This window comes from Prionailurus bengalensis, chromosome C2 (assembly GCF_016509475.1).
Source record: "Prionailurus bengalensis isolate Pbe53 chromosome C2, Fcat_Pben_1.1_paternal_pri, whole genome shotgun sequence".
Lineage (NCBI taxonomy): Eukaryota > Metazoa > Chordata > Mammalia > Carnivora > Felidae > Prionailurus > Prionailurus bengalensis.
The window spans coordinates 123,394,122-123,409,462 of NC_057350.1; the positions used below are offsets into that span (position 1 = coordinate 123,394,122).

General features: G+C 34.0%; 1 protein-coding gene across 1 annotated transcript in view; it reads right to left on the reverse strand.

The window, feature by feature from the left end:
• Positions 1-246: 246 nt before the first annotated feature.
• The window catches only part of SLC25A36 (solute carrier family 25 member 36), a 39,558-nt gene continuing 24,463 nt past the window's right edge, over positions 247-15,341 (reverse strand). The window contains exons 5-7 of the mRNA XM_043595268.1: positions 10,077-10,143; positions 6,910-7,199; positions 247-4,395 (exon numbers count right to left, since the gene is read on the reverse strand). Coding sequence (XP_043451203.1) covers positions 4,202-4,395; positions 6,910-7,199; positions 10,077-10,143 — 551 coding nt within the window. The 3' untranslated portion in view covers positions 247-4,201. The remainder of the gene's footprint in view (positions 4,396-6,909; positions 7,200-10,076; positions 10,144-15,341) is intronic.

Consider the following 15,341-nt stretch of genomic DNA (forward strand, 5'->3'; position numbering starts at 1 on the left):
ACCTAAAGATCAATAAACCTGTGGAAAATATGGCAGAACAGAAATACCTTACTGAATTACAAGGGAATTCGATTATTTGACCTTTTGTTTCCTCTAGAGACATTACTATATGTCTAGCAGACAGGGGCCTAACACCTTGAAAATGGCAATGCACTTTTGTTCTTCACATAATCCTAAGAAAGTATAACATTCTCACCATAATATTAGAATACATTATAGGAAAAAACCTCCATATTTTCATAAGGGTGTTTTAATTTTTTAATTTAACAATTCAAATAAAATTCAGCTAGTTAACATAAATAAATGCACATAATTTACAGCCATGTACACAAAATGCAAGAATAACAAACCTCACGTAAACGATCAAAAGATACCAACTCCTTTGAAGCTGATTATTTAGCTATGACTAATAGATCATAATTGTTCACATATGAGGGGTACACATTCAAATGTTTTTTAACGTAAAAACTGAAACCAGAATTTTCAGTTTCTGAAAGGGATAGCCTAAAAAGCAGTGTTTAGATTAACAAGAAGTGTAAGGGGATGATGGAGAAGAGACTTGAATGGGCAGAATGCACACTGTATTAAACACCTTCATATAATTAAAACTCCTTCTAATTTAATTCATTTAGAAATACCTTTATTCTTAGGAATGTTAAAGTCATGATCAGTAGACAGAAAGGCTCATCTACTATATTTATTAAGCCAAAAGGGGTCCCTACAGTACTAAAGTCCTGGCAGAAGAGCATGTAAACAACAAAAGATAGGCATGAACAATGCTGAAGAGTAAGGGGATAGATTGATTTCTAGCACTTACATCCTTCAAGTTCAAATTGGTATTTTAGTGATTTCAAACAATCTAAAAATGCTGACATGTTTATACTCCAGTAAAAGAGTAAACACTCATCATTTTTAACAACCTGGTCCTAATACAATAATGCTACCCCACAACGGGCATTAGGTTTTAGGAGACAAAAGCTTGGATGAATTAATCTAACAATATTCTCTCCTAGTTTCAAAGTTATAAATAAATTACTTGTGGGCCCAATCTAGGAAGGCTGGTTCCACAAAGTTACATACGTAATGAAAATTAAGACAAAGCTTTGGTGATACAGTATTTGTTTTTCCCTCGATTTAAAAGCACTGTATTATACCCCAGTCACAGGGTTGGTAGTTCTCAGATTTGGACTTTGAGATTTAGCAAACTGTCTGTGCTACAGGTACCAAAGTTCTATCTGCTGCTCTATGAGCATATCTTTCAGTATCTACTTCTTTAATGTGAATAAGTTCAATTCAATTTTCTGAGAAGACTGCATAATAAAAGTACAGACCAGTCTGAAGAGTGCTGCCTATCTCTATGCTAGAAATAAAAAGTCATCTGATAGAAAATAGATGAAAACAGTTAAAAAAAAAAAAAAACCAATCCTTTAAGTATGCATTTTTTTAAACATTTGCATCAATTAAAAAATCTCCAAAGAAATGTTTCAGAGACAAAATTTATACACAACTTTTATATATAGTCTTTTTTTTAAAATTATCTCTATCACACATAAAGTAAACTATGGCAGATTGTGCTTTGGGAAAAAAAAAAAAAAAAAGCTTCATTGCTCCTTTCCAGTTATTGTACAAAGAAACAAAGTCTAAGACTCTAAGATCTGGGGCGCCTGGGTGGCTCAGTCGGTTGAGCGTCCGACTTTGGCTCAGGTCATGATCTCACGGTTCGTGGGTTTGAGCCCCGTGTTGGGCTCTGTGCTGACAGCTGGGAGCCTGGAGCCTGCCTCAGATTCTGTGTCTTCCTCTCTCTCTGCTCCTCCCCTGCTCACACTCTGTAAATCTCTCTCTCAAAAAATAAATAAAAACATTTAAAAAAAAAAAAAAAGAGTAAAAAAGACTCTAACATCTTGTCTTCCAGTACATAGAGAATACTCTATAGCAGAATATAATGCACTAAAGGTCAACATAAGTTTTACTTGCTAAATACAAACCAGAATAGAATACATGTTCATCCTTGAAGGACACTTATTATGAATTTGCTACAGCTAAATAAGATGTTCCTTAGCTGCTGGTTTTCAGATCATTCTTAATCATCTGTGGTGTACTGAGATCATTAAGATTAGGGAGAATGTCTGTCCTACATTCAGCACAACTAATGTTTACGCATCTTCACAAGGCAAATGGCACTGTATTAGGCAGTATAAGTGGCACCTGAAAAGGCAAACACTCTAGATTGAGACTTTCTCTACAGATTTAAGTTAGAACCCCCTATTATTGGGTTGCTTTTTTTTTTTTTTTGGCATGTTTCTCACAATAAATGTCAAAGCTAAAAGTCACCATAAAAGGTATGAATAATCCCAAAGGTAATGAAACTGAAATTGCCTTTGGTCTCCAAAGAGATTGGAATATTTTTAAATTCCAATCAAAGCACCTCAAAAACATCCAGTTACTGATTATAATGAGTTAGGAAGGTGAGGAATTTAAGAGGGCACTGTGTTTCATTGGTGACAACAGAGTAAGCTTGCAATGATGTGCTACAATTTTCTATATTGGGGGCACTAGAGCGTACATAGAATATGTAAAACATTTATGTTATTAAAGATCTCCAAAACACTGTATCTAAAACCCAGAAAAATGTTTTGTTGAACACTGTTTCTGCCTAATACATGACCAATGTTTAAAAAAAAAATAATCCTAAAGTGGAATTCTCTGTTACTCTCACCCCACCACCACCCCCCCAAAAAAGGCCACAAAGTGCATTCACAAAGAGTCATTCTTAAGATAAAGCCATTGCACAAAATGTACAGTTCATCTATACTGAAATGAGTACCACACTGGAGTTTAATTGTAGATGTTTTATACACCAGTATAGCAACATCCATTAGTAAAGTCTCTTAACAGAATTATAGCAAACATCTTCATAAAGGCCATACATATAATACATTTAAGTATTAAGAGGTACAGGTGAACTCAACAGCAAAATGTAAAAGCTATATCCTGTTAGCACACTGAATCTGAATTAACTTGAATCTTTCTATGATTTACCATTCAAGAAATTAGGATAGCATACATTTCTTGTCAAAAGCAGTTTGTTCATTTACAAAATTGTAAGTCAATTAGGATCACCACCTGTTCGATCAGATGGCAAAGGGCCCCTCTTCGATGTTTATACTGCCCCAGATATTTATAATGCCACCTTAAAAAAAAAAAAACCTATTACAGCAAAGCTGAAAATTACCATTTTCTCTACAAAATAAATGCAATTTATATTGATCATCTGGAAATAATTCAAAGGTTCAAATTCCTAATGGAGAAAGATTCAGAAGTGGTAAATTTTTTCCACTTTAAGAAAATAATACCTAGGTATGATAGGTGATAATTTAAGTCCATAACTAATAAACCACTGAAAAGACAACTGAAGTCATTCACGTATCATAAAGATAGAAAAGATCGGAGGACACGCTCAAGTTATTGAAATGGCCAAGAATCAACATTTTACTGGTTTTTTCTGTCCCAAACTATTAGCACTGAGTTTGATATGTTAACAAACAATTTAAGTGTCCACATTTTGCTAAACATCATGTTCCTGTTAGCAGTGGAAACCAAAACATTTTAAAGCTAAAAATACGCAAGATATTTAGATACTATTTCATTAGCTGTCAAAACTAGTGATGAATAATGCCAAATAATTACCTTTAAAATACTCCAGATCCTCTCAAGGAAATGTGAAAACAATACTAAGGATCTCACTTATTGTTATTTTACAATTTTACAGAAATTACACAGAAGCCAGAGGTAAGACATTTATGACTGTCAATACTATCTTTGGATAGTTACAATATTTATATAATTATGGATGGCTTTATCAGAAGACTGAAAAAGTGCTCATGGAATAAACACTATATTGTGCCATAAATCAACAAAATACAACTATGTCCCATGGACATGGTAGAGAAAATGGCAATTTGGAGGAAGTAGTGCTTCTAAAGGCTTTTTCTTGGGCAGCCTAGGTTTTTTTCACATTACTGAAAAGACCAAGTAATGCGGTTATTATGATTACTTTAATTCCTACAACCAAACTTTCCCTTAGGCATAGTTACATGTTCCCAAACTATTTTCTTCTGTCCACCATGCTGGCTTCGATACTGCATGGTCCACTGTCATCTTTTGGTCTTCCCTCTTCATAGTATACAGCAGCCTGAAGTTGCTATCCATTGAGAAGGTAGACCACTAATTCATAGGTGGCCATCATAATGGCTGTGTTTGGAATCTGTCTCACCAGATGAGTTGTTAGACCACGGTAAAGAGACCCATAACCTTCTTCTTGAACAACCAAAGACAGTGTCTGAAAAAAAGATCTATATTTTGTTCCCTCTTCACGTAGTCTTGTTCTTACGACTTCTGTTTAGGGGAGAAAAAGTCATTTTAAAACATTAGTGATATCTTTATACCCTCCTAATGCTGAGCATATCCCATTTGCCAGTCTTTTAAGTGTACACTTCGGATAAGGAGTGATTTTTAATGCATAACTGATTGAAACTGGTTACATTACAGTAACACCAAACTTTTTTATTTAAAAAAAAATTTTTTTTTAATGTTTATTTATTTTTGAGAGAGACAGAGACAGAGCGTAAGAGGCAGAGAGGCAGAGAGAGGAGACACAGAGCCCGAAGCAGGCTCCAGGCTCTGAGCTGTCAGCACAGAGCCTGACGTGGGGCTCGAACTCACAGACCGTGAGATCAAGACCTGAGCCCAAGTCGGACGCCCAACCAACTGAGCCACCCAGGCGCCCCAGTAACACCAAACTTCTAAGTCAGCTGGCTAAAATCACTAGTAGTAAGTGGTAATTATAACAGGTTCCTTAATGGTAAAAGAATAAAACAGAAGTATCCGTTGTATACTAATATAGACAAAGGGGAGAATAGATTTTGTAAGAAAAAGGTAAAGAGACAGGAAAAGGAATGTAGGTGGTATCAATGACGAATACACAAAGATATAGTGACAGAAAAGATTTTAAGTGGACCCTACAATGAAAAAAAGAACAACTAATCTATTCACCACAACTAATCTATTTGGTCCACAAATGCCAACATGAAATTTCATGTTCATGAGGCTGGATATGTTCAAAATACTAGCCAATCAGCTGAAAGGTTCCATCTGGGAAGCAACTAAGCAAAAATTGTAAAGTTTTAGAGCTCTAAGAAATCTAAAAGATTACGTATAGTTAGTCCGTATTTCTTAGTTTTGAAAGATGAGGAATCAGGACTGCTGGGACAAGAATTCAGAGCTCTCTACTGAAGAGTCTGTTTTTCCAACACACTACTCCTGATGGGCCTGAGGGAAATGGCCTAGAGACATTTTCACTGCAAATGTGAATATCTGAAATCTCTTGTGTCCTCTCTTAAAAATTAATGCCATTTACATATTCCACTCCAAAATACTATTTATAAATTACCTCTTCTTGTAGTGACGTCATCTCACTGGAAGGAACAGGGTGCTTACAATTCTAAAATTCTGTCTCTCACCTTAGCAGGCCATGGTTCTAGGCATCCCATAGGAGCCAGAACCTAAACAATGCTGATACTGTCCTCTTTTGACTTCTCTTAAAGAAAGAAGTTAGGAACTTCCCTCAGGAAACTGAGAGAACTTCACAGTGCAAATTGGTTAGACTTGGTTTTACTCGTAAATTACATCTTACGAGTAAAATTCTCATTTTACTCATAGCCCTGTTTCATTTGTCTTGATACAGCTTTAATTACAGGGCTTTAGCTTCACAAGGGTGAAGCTAAATGCTCATCAGTGTAACAAGAGAGAAGCATTTAGATTAAAATGCCAAAGCGGGGGTGCCAGGCTGGGTCAGTCAGTGGAGCATGCAATTCTTGATCTTGGGGCTGTGAGTTCCAGCCCCATACTGGATACAGAGATTACTTAAAAAATAACACCTTAAAAGGGCACCTGGGTGGCTCAGTCGGTTAAGCGTCCTACTTCAGCTCAGGTCATGATCTCATAGCTCATGTGTTCTGACAGCTCAGAGCCTAGAGCCTGCTTTGGATTCTGTGTCTCCCTCTCTCTCTGCCCCTCCCTTGCTCAAGCTCAAGCTCAATCTCTCTCTCTCTCAAAAATAAATGAACAAAAATAATCCTGAAGCAAAAGAAACCCCAAACAACAAAATCAAAGGCTACCTTTAAACAAAACAATAAAAATTACAAAAAAAAAACCCAAACCCTCAGCACATCGCAAGACGAATTCTTAAGTAATTTTGTTATCTATTAATGAAATACGCTAATACTGTAAAACTTCAGAGAGAAATAAATCATATATACTTACTTGCCAACATGAAATAATGTAAAATAGGCTGGCCTTTGGGATTACAGACCCAATTTCAAATTTGGGCTCCTCCACTAAAAAAGGTATGTGATCTGAGTAAGCTGTGTGACCTTGGACAACTCAATCTTAACATTTCTTGTTTCCCATTTGAAAATAAAGACAAATTCTGGGTATGTATTAGCATGCTTAGACTTCAACAGAGACGGTTAAGTACTTCACAGAAATTTTCTTGTAGATTAGCACTAATGTATATAAAGTATCTAGCATACCATAACCGTATCCATAGTTTTTTTTAATTTAAAGAAACTTTCCCAAAAGTCACCTGGCTATAATCTGACAGACTCTGGGCTGAAATGTGACTATCCAAAGCCCATGCTAAATCACCACCATGCTACTATAATATATACTGACCAATTAAAACCGTTACTTACAGATTTAATCCCATTATGATGAACTCCTAGGAAACCATATACTGTTTTACTGGAATTCAATAAAATTATAAATGTGCTAATAAGTGGGCCATTGGCTGACACAGGAAAATTTCTAAATTAATAGAATTTTACTCCTATAAACTCAAACACCTCTTACCATGTGGATATGCTATAGTTGTGGCACAAGTTTTTGAGGTGGCAGCAGCTAGCATCATTCCCACAAAATCTGATGCTTCTTTTACAGACTCTTCATCATTTTCCATTGTAGAAGCAATCTTATATTCCAGTAGTTTTTGCTTAATACTTTCATAAATAACAAAATGGATAACAGTCTCTGATATGCCAGCATATGAAGCAGACATGCCCCTATAAAATCCTTTAAGTCCATCTGTCTGATACACTTTACGAATACATTCAAAAGCGCCCATTCGTTTTTCCCCACGGTTCCTGAAAAGCAAAAAGGAAAAATCTTATTAATAAAGTAGTATAGGTTTTTAAATAAGGTAAATAAAGTATAGACGAAATCTGCCACTCCAGTACAGAATGATCCTCTGTAACTCATGAAGAAGTGAAACCAAAATTTTAAAACATTCATTTTAGATTTCCTATTCTTCTGCCTGAACTTTGTCATATTAGATGGGTAACATGTAAATACTTTCTTTTACAAATGCAAAATACAGTATATTAAATCTTCAGTTTCATGTGCTCATTGAAGTTTGTATTGTAGGGATAAGCAACAAAATCCTTTAGTCCCAATACGCTGTGACTGCAGCTCAAGATAAAACAAACCGTCACATCACATTGAATCCAGTTCAAATGAGAAGATTTCTTCGGACTTAATAACATAAAAGAGTGATTGAGACACCAGTGATGACAGTGTATCATAAAGCAAGTACAATTAATCTAGTATCTGTACGTCTGAGGGATTCTTCCAAACCCACTCAGTTCTTCCCTAAAAATGACTATGTGAATTAAAGTCAAATTTCCTATGATCCTTTTAAGGCAACAGCCAGTATCATGGTGAAAAGTGAATGAGGATCTCTATAGTTATCAAGTAGTTATTGAGTACTGTGTCCAATAAAACTTCCTTAGTGCTACTTAATGGCACAGCATTTACTCTTACACATATACAATTCTGAGTTTGTAAAAATATTACTTTATACTATGATTCTCCCAATAAAACCTTACCTATAAGAAATGGGTTTAAATGCTACCTACAGGGAAAAAAATAGAAAATTTACCTATTTATAAATACAGCCTGTTTCAGACATAAAATAAAAACACAATTAAGATACCCACCTGATAACCTACAGATTCCTCCAGTTTTATGAACTAATTATTGTTTAGAGCTAATGACTGTCCTCAACTAATGACACTGTATGAATACTTCTCAGTTGAGTGATCCATACAACCAATTGTAATCAGTTTCTGCCATCAGAGACTTCTTCACAAGAAGTTAGAATGCTACAAGTCCAAAGGGTAATATACAAACACATCGGCCCTGTTCTTGATCTCAGTTATAAATGAGCATCCTCAAACCAGCCTTTCACTATTACCCCAAACCCACCTCATTCCCCACCACTCCCAAGCCTAAGAACTTGTGCTGTTGTGCGTTAAAATTAGAAGTGAAAAAAATAATAAAGAGTTTTAAGCCATACTTTTCTCAGGACCCCCTACAGATCCACCTTATAACATCCTGCAGTATACCCCTGGTAGCTTATAGTAGTATAATATGGACCGGCATCTCACATTTCTTTGTCCTTTGGGTTGTTTCAGCTGCCACTACTTTTCAGATCTCTTAGCTTTAAGAAATAAACTTTGAGGGGCGCCTGGGTGGCTCAGTCGGTTAAGCGTCCGACTTCGGCTCAGGTCATTATCTCACAGTTTGTGGGCTCGAGCCCCGCATCGGGCTCTGTGCTGACAGCTCAGAGCCTGGAGCCTGTTTCGGATGCTGTGTCTCCCTCTCTCTCTGCCCCTCCCCCACTCTCACTCTGTCTCTGTCTCAAAAATAAATAAACATTAAAAAAAAAAAATAAACTTTGAGTTTTGCTTCACCATTTAGGATCTCATTAAAAATTATTCAGATGAAACAAGAATTAGAGCTATTTCAAGTCTCCAAATAGCATACAGTTCAACATGATAAAATGTAAACAACAGATATTTAAGCAGGCATAATTATTAATGATTTCTCAGATCAGTTTTATTTATAGTCTATGAGATATAACACTACTTTCCCATGCCATAAAATGTAAAAAAGGTGGAAATTTGTTATAGTCTACTTCAGAAAGGCTGAAAGTTTCAAAAGTCTCATTATTATTATTATAATACACCAATAGGATCATCTCTCCATGAAAGTATTATTTTTCCTATCGTCCATACTAAAGACCAACAGGAATTGACATGGCAAGACTCTAAACTGCACTGCTTCTGGCCTTTGCTCAGTTCCCAGAACACAGCAGAGGCCCTAACCTCAAGACCTATGAGGTTTGCACAGACCACTGCCTCTGCTTAAAAATGGGCTCAAAACAACATTCCCTAACTATTCCACCTAACGTCGGTCCCCAATGTCTCTTGGTATATCCCTAGAACACAGCAGTATCTGCTCAACATAGATCAAATGAATGAATTGTGCTACCATAAAGTGGTCAGTGGTAACAGATCAAGTCTATGAATATATGAGAGCTAAATCCCATGCCAGGCCTCTCTGTACATAAGGCTACTAAATTTGAGCAATGCTCCTCAAAGATTCAGTCTAGACCAGTTGATCCTGTCGGTTAACTGTTGGGTGGTTGATTATAATCATTCATGTAGTGAAACTATCACTACTTGGCCTAGATTAATATATATTCTTTTCCTTTTATTTAAAAACACAACACATAGGGGCACCTGGGTGGCTCAGTTAGTTGAGCTCCTGACTCTTGATTTCAGCTAGGTCATGATCTCAGGGTCGTGAGATCAAACCCTGCCTTAGGCGTGGAGCCTGCTTAAGATTCTCTCTCTCCCTCTGCCTCTCTCCTGCTCTCAGGTGCACTCTCAAGAAATAAAATAATAAGGAAATAAGCAAGCAAGCAAATAAATAAATACATAAATAGAAACACATAATCTACGTTCTTCCTTAGCAAGTGTCATATTGCCGACTATTATATATATCTCTTTTGCTTCTGATGGCAGACCCAAGTTTCAAAAACCAAACAAAAAAACAAATTCGGCAGCCAAAAAAGGGAAAAACATAGTTAGATACATGGCACTGAAATCTCACATATAAATTTATAGGAAAAAATTAGTTGAAACCAACTTTAATTTTGTTTTAATGAATTAACATACCTTGCATCGAGCTGTAACCGAGTCTTTACAAGCCAAATGGGGTTGGTCGCTGTGATTGCAGTAAAACCTAAACAAACATGTTTAAAATGAACTCTGGTAAAAATGAAGAACTATTAAGTTAAAGGTTTTAAATAGTATATAAATCTATATTAAAGAAAATGCATAATAAATATTTAAACTATTAAGTGATGTATACTTTACACTTTTATTTTACAAACCCATATAATCATGAACGTTTGTACTTTATTTCCAATCTACATTCTCAAATTCTGACCGTAACTAAACAATTCTTTTAAGAGCAAATTCTGATTATATATAAATTCCTCTCCCACCATATTCAGAATATTCTCTGGGGTACCCATCTACACTCTACGCTAAATTTAAAACCCCATGTTTACAGACAAACCTAATAGAAATTTGGTATATTCTAGGGCTTTTTAGCATGCAAACTCTACAACAGCTACTTGACATCCTTAAATCACAATTCCCTATCTTAAAAGTGGATTCTACCTAAAGGCCAGCATTTACTATATATGATCTTAATGGGGCTGTATAACAGGACTGTTGTTTGCCCTTATGAATGCTTTATATAAACATATGCTTACTAATACTGTTAAAATAATGGTATCACAGAAGTAAGGTTTCTGTTAGGGTTAATAGGAAAAGATCTATTTTTCATCCACTTAAACACATACAAAAACTCAAAAGTTCGAAAAGTAACAAACTGAAACTTCCCTCTCACTTACAGACACTTAAGAGAGAAACTCAGAGTAGAAGGTAGTTCTAACTTACTTTAAAACTTAAGTACTATATATTATCAGTGCAGAGGGTGGTCACCTAAGATGTCTCATTCTAGTTAGTAAATTAACATTTCTGGAACAGGGTCTCTAGACTATTGCATATCTTTTACTTGCTATCTTCCTACTGTTACTGAAAAATAGCCCATGAAATGTCATCTTGAAAACGGGAATTTATGAAGATTGCTTCATCTTTATAAAACAGGGCTTTGATCTATTGCTTGTGAACACTGAAGATCACTATAGAAACCTCACAGAACTACTTCTATCAAGCTAGATTTATTCAACTGGCCTTTAAATCCAGTGAAACTTACATGCAGAAATGTCTAAGGATCTTAACTGTTTTAATACTATCAACTAGCTTTTAGAAAGGTGGAATATAACCAGCACATTTAATGTGAGTAAAGTGAATTCAGAAAGAAAAATGCTGGGGTGTACTTAAAAATAATTTTGGTTTCTAAGTTAACATATACTGCAGAACCAATCATTATCCTTCCTTGGCTTTTGAAGTTACTATGGGTATACCTAAAATGCAAAATAATTTTACTAAATTGTACAAAGTAGTATTTAGTCTCATAGGTTCTTTTCCCTACCATAATGTCAGACAGTTAGCTAACTCAAACGTTATTCCCTTAATCCACTGTTTTAACACCGTAGAAATAGCCAGATGTCTCACAAAAGATGCTTAAAATTGAATCTATTTATAAAACATGATAAATGGAATAGAAATTTGGTTTGATAACTTGCCCAATTTTCTAATAGTTCTATAGTCTCCATTTCTCTTTAGTGCTTTTAATACTGCATACATATGTATAAAACTAGTATGGAAACAATTTTGTATGTGCCAGTATTAAAATAATAAAAATTTAAAGTGTTGGACCAGCTGTCAGGAGCATTTTTAATAAATAAGAGTTTCTTTTCATATATAAATTCTTAGAAAAGGAAAAGAGAAGAAAAATATGACCCTGTTAGATCAGTTTAAATATTCTGGAGAGATTTTTCTTGCATGTTCCAGCTTAAAGGAGAATAAAGTTAAAAGAATTTTTTTTTCTTTTCTTGACTCTCATTTTCCTAAGTGAAAAACTCAAACTAAATACATTCAAATTATATTTTAAAGTAAATGTGCACCGGACAGTATTCTGGCCATACCCCTAAATTGATGATTCTTTGTTTTTTAACTTAAATAGTTATTATTAGCTAAATATCTGTATAGCAATATTAGGGGGGTTATTAGTAAAAGCCCACAAAGCTGCACAAGGCAACAAAATATTCTGCATTATTCACAATAGCCTTTATTAATTATCCTGTGGAAATTAAGAAAAAATATTTGCTTTTCATTAAATTTTGAAAGCCTAAAACTGGGAATCCTTATGCCGAACTTTTACCTGTCTAGGTAAAAATCTCATTCAATCTATTATACTTTATTTGTAAATATGAGCAAAGTTTTTTTTAATATTAGTTGTATTTTAAAAAATAAACTTAGTACCCAAACTTGATACTCTCCCAAGTCACAAAATTCCTCAATTAAAAGCTGAAAAAAATACCATATGTAAACTTTAAAATGTTGCATTTAATTATTACTAGAAATTAATTTTTAAATATCAGTGAATAAAATTTTAAATTATTCTGTACACACTAATGAACAATGATAGGGCGCAAACAACAGGTATTTCTCACTTAACTAAAATTCATTTCCAGATACAAATTGATCTATAGAACAGGACACATTAAAATTCAGGTAAGAGAATGCTGCCATCTTATCCCTCTATAACTGCTACTATCAGTAACTTGTGCTTTAACTAGAGTTGTTCTGGCTCAAGTCCCCCAATAAAAAGCCAGATCTTAATAAAGACACTAGCCTAAATGCTGGCGAACCATTAGACAGAATCTAGGCATAATGCACAGCTTTTTAGCTATTGGCCTTACCATAGTTAAAATTCTAGTCCTGGAATTTGATGCTATTACATTCTCTTAACCACACTTTATTAAACTAACTAGATATTAGGCTAATTACATCTATAAAAACAAAGTCTATTAATTCAAGAAATGAAAGAAGTGGGAAGAAACAAAAATCTGTCACTAACTTAGAATTATACATGTTAGGGCAATTTGAAGTTCGCCAACAGCCAAAGCTAAACAGATCTTCCTACTTCTAAGACAAAGATACTGGGAATAATCCCTGAAGTTTAGATATTTACTGTAGCTTTTTATTTTGGCATTTAAATTTTGTGAAATTTTGGTAATATGCTAGTTCATATTAATATTCTGAGTACCTGTTAAACATTAAGAGGTATCTGAAGGATCTACTTGTAAGATAATAAGAATTAATATTGCTCTAGTCAGTTAAAGCAAAGTGGCAATGTAATGGCCATACTGTTATAGTTAGTATGTATAGTAGTACAGTTAGAATGTTATTAGAAAAATGTTTAAAATTTTCAAAATGCAACTTTTAGAGTTCTGCTTCATCTAACACTCCATTTGATAATGTAAACCAGATTAAGAGAAATCCTGCTTATAGGAAACTTGCTGAAAATGTCTATTTCATTAAGTGAGTGATACCTGTAGTATTGCATTTTCTGTACTTTTTATTTCATCAAGTTCTGTAAGAACAAAGCCCACCTAACCTTCTAAGAAAAATACATTAAAATTATAAGAAAAAAAACCCAATTAAAACTAAAACAGCTTAGATCCCACATATTCTTAACCTGCATTTATTGGAAAGTAATGTAGATAGATTATTTTTGCAAGGAAGTAGAAAGCTAGTAAGTATCAACAGACAAGAGAATAGAGAGCACTGTATTAGACTTTTAAAATATGTTATGCTAAGCAAAGAGAACTATTATTTTTCCTGAAAGCTGTAGGATGGTATACCTTTACAACTATATTTATCTTAAATACTGTCATCAAATTCTTTGGAGGTCAAGGCTATTATGGCCAAGCTGAAGACCCCAGGCTTTTATTACACGATGACTGAAAAATTACCCCATTCTTCCTTCTAGAAGGAATAGTATAAAGGGATCAGAATTAAAGTTTTATAAAATACTCAGAACGCACACACAAATTTAGGAAATAAAAGTTCTTCCCGCCTTCTATTAATTCCATAGCTATCATAAATTCCCAGGGTGTGTTTCTTAAAACTAGAGGCTGCAAGAGATGCTCAGATCAGTACTCACGAGGTTTAAGTTAGTCCATATTTCTACAGGAAGTGACCTGCGGATGGGGAGCATGAGATGACACGATCTCACTCTTTTCTCGGGAGAAATGTACAGTAAATGCCTAAAATAGACACAGGCTTTTCTGTATCATAACAACAAGCAGTGACCTCATCAGAAACATGTGTACAAAATGAATCCCATTGGAAGGATTTCAGAAATATTTACTGTGAGATCTAACTTTTTTGAAAATTTTAAGTTAAAAAACAAAAAGGAATATCAGAATGGGCCATAAATTTTTTTAAAAAAATGCACCGAGTACTGAAAATTCTGCCATCTGCAGCAGTTTCAGAGTCCAAATACTTACCTAAAAGATGAATTTTGCCTTAAAGAAAAAAAATGCTAACCTTGTCAATGGGGAATCTAAGAAAATATTTAGAAGGGATTGTTATATCCCATTTTCTAATCATAGTTATCTACCATCAGAGGTGAAATCACAATTTTCTATACTTTAACCATCAGCTTACTTAGTAAATCCTTTTTGCTTAGTAAATCTTAAAAAAGAACCCAGAATATTCAAGTAACATTTTGTAATAATTTATAATTTTTTAAAATAAAATAAAGCATATGTTGCTAGAATAATACCTTTCACCTTTGCACTATGGCCAATAATATTGCACATCCATTTTTATGGAATATTTTGGATTATTTTATATTTAATTTCTTGTGTTCTACAAAACAAAAAACAGGAAGAATGTTTACATACAAACACACAAAACATCTGTCTAAATATCCATTCGGCTGAATAAACTGCCATGGAAAAATATTAAAAAATATATTTTATACAGGCAAGACAAAATTTCTTTGTAATGAGTAAAACTTAATCTTTAATAATAAACTAAGTTAGATAGAAAGATGTATCTTGAAAAATAACAGTGAATGCTAAATAAAAGCAAATAAGATCCATAAGGTAGGCTATAAATGACAAATGATTAAATTACTAGTATTTTAAAAATATAGTGATAATGTTTGAATATCTAATCCAATAAAAATCAGAATTCGTTTCATTTAAATCTGTAATGTTGTATAGAAAAGCATATATATTCCAGATAAAAACTTTTGAAAATTAAGAATCGCTATAAAGAAACAATACTATTTTTTGTATGCATACTTGTGTCTAGGGATATGCATAGAGATAAGTTCATTTAAACAAAAATATACAAATAACCTCAACGAAATAAATACTCTCAATCTGATAAAGGTTACATGTAGGGAAGGGGAAAAAAACAGGTAAAACATAAAGACTCAACAATACT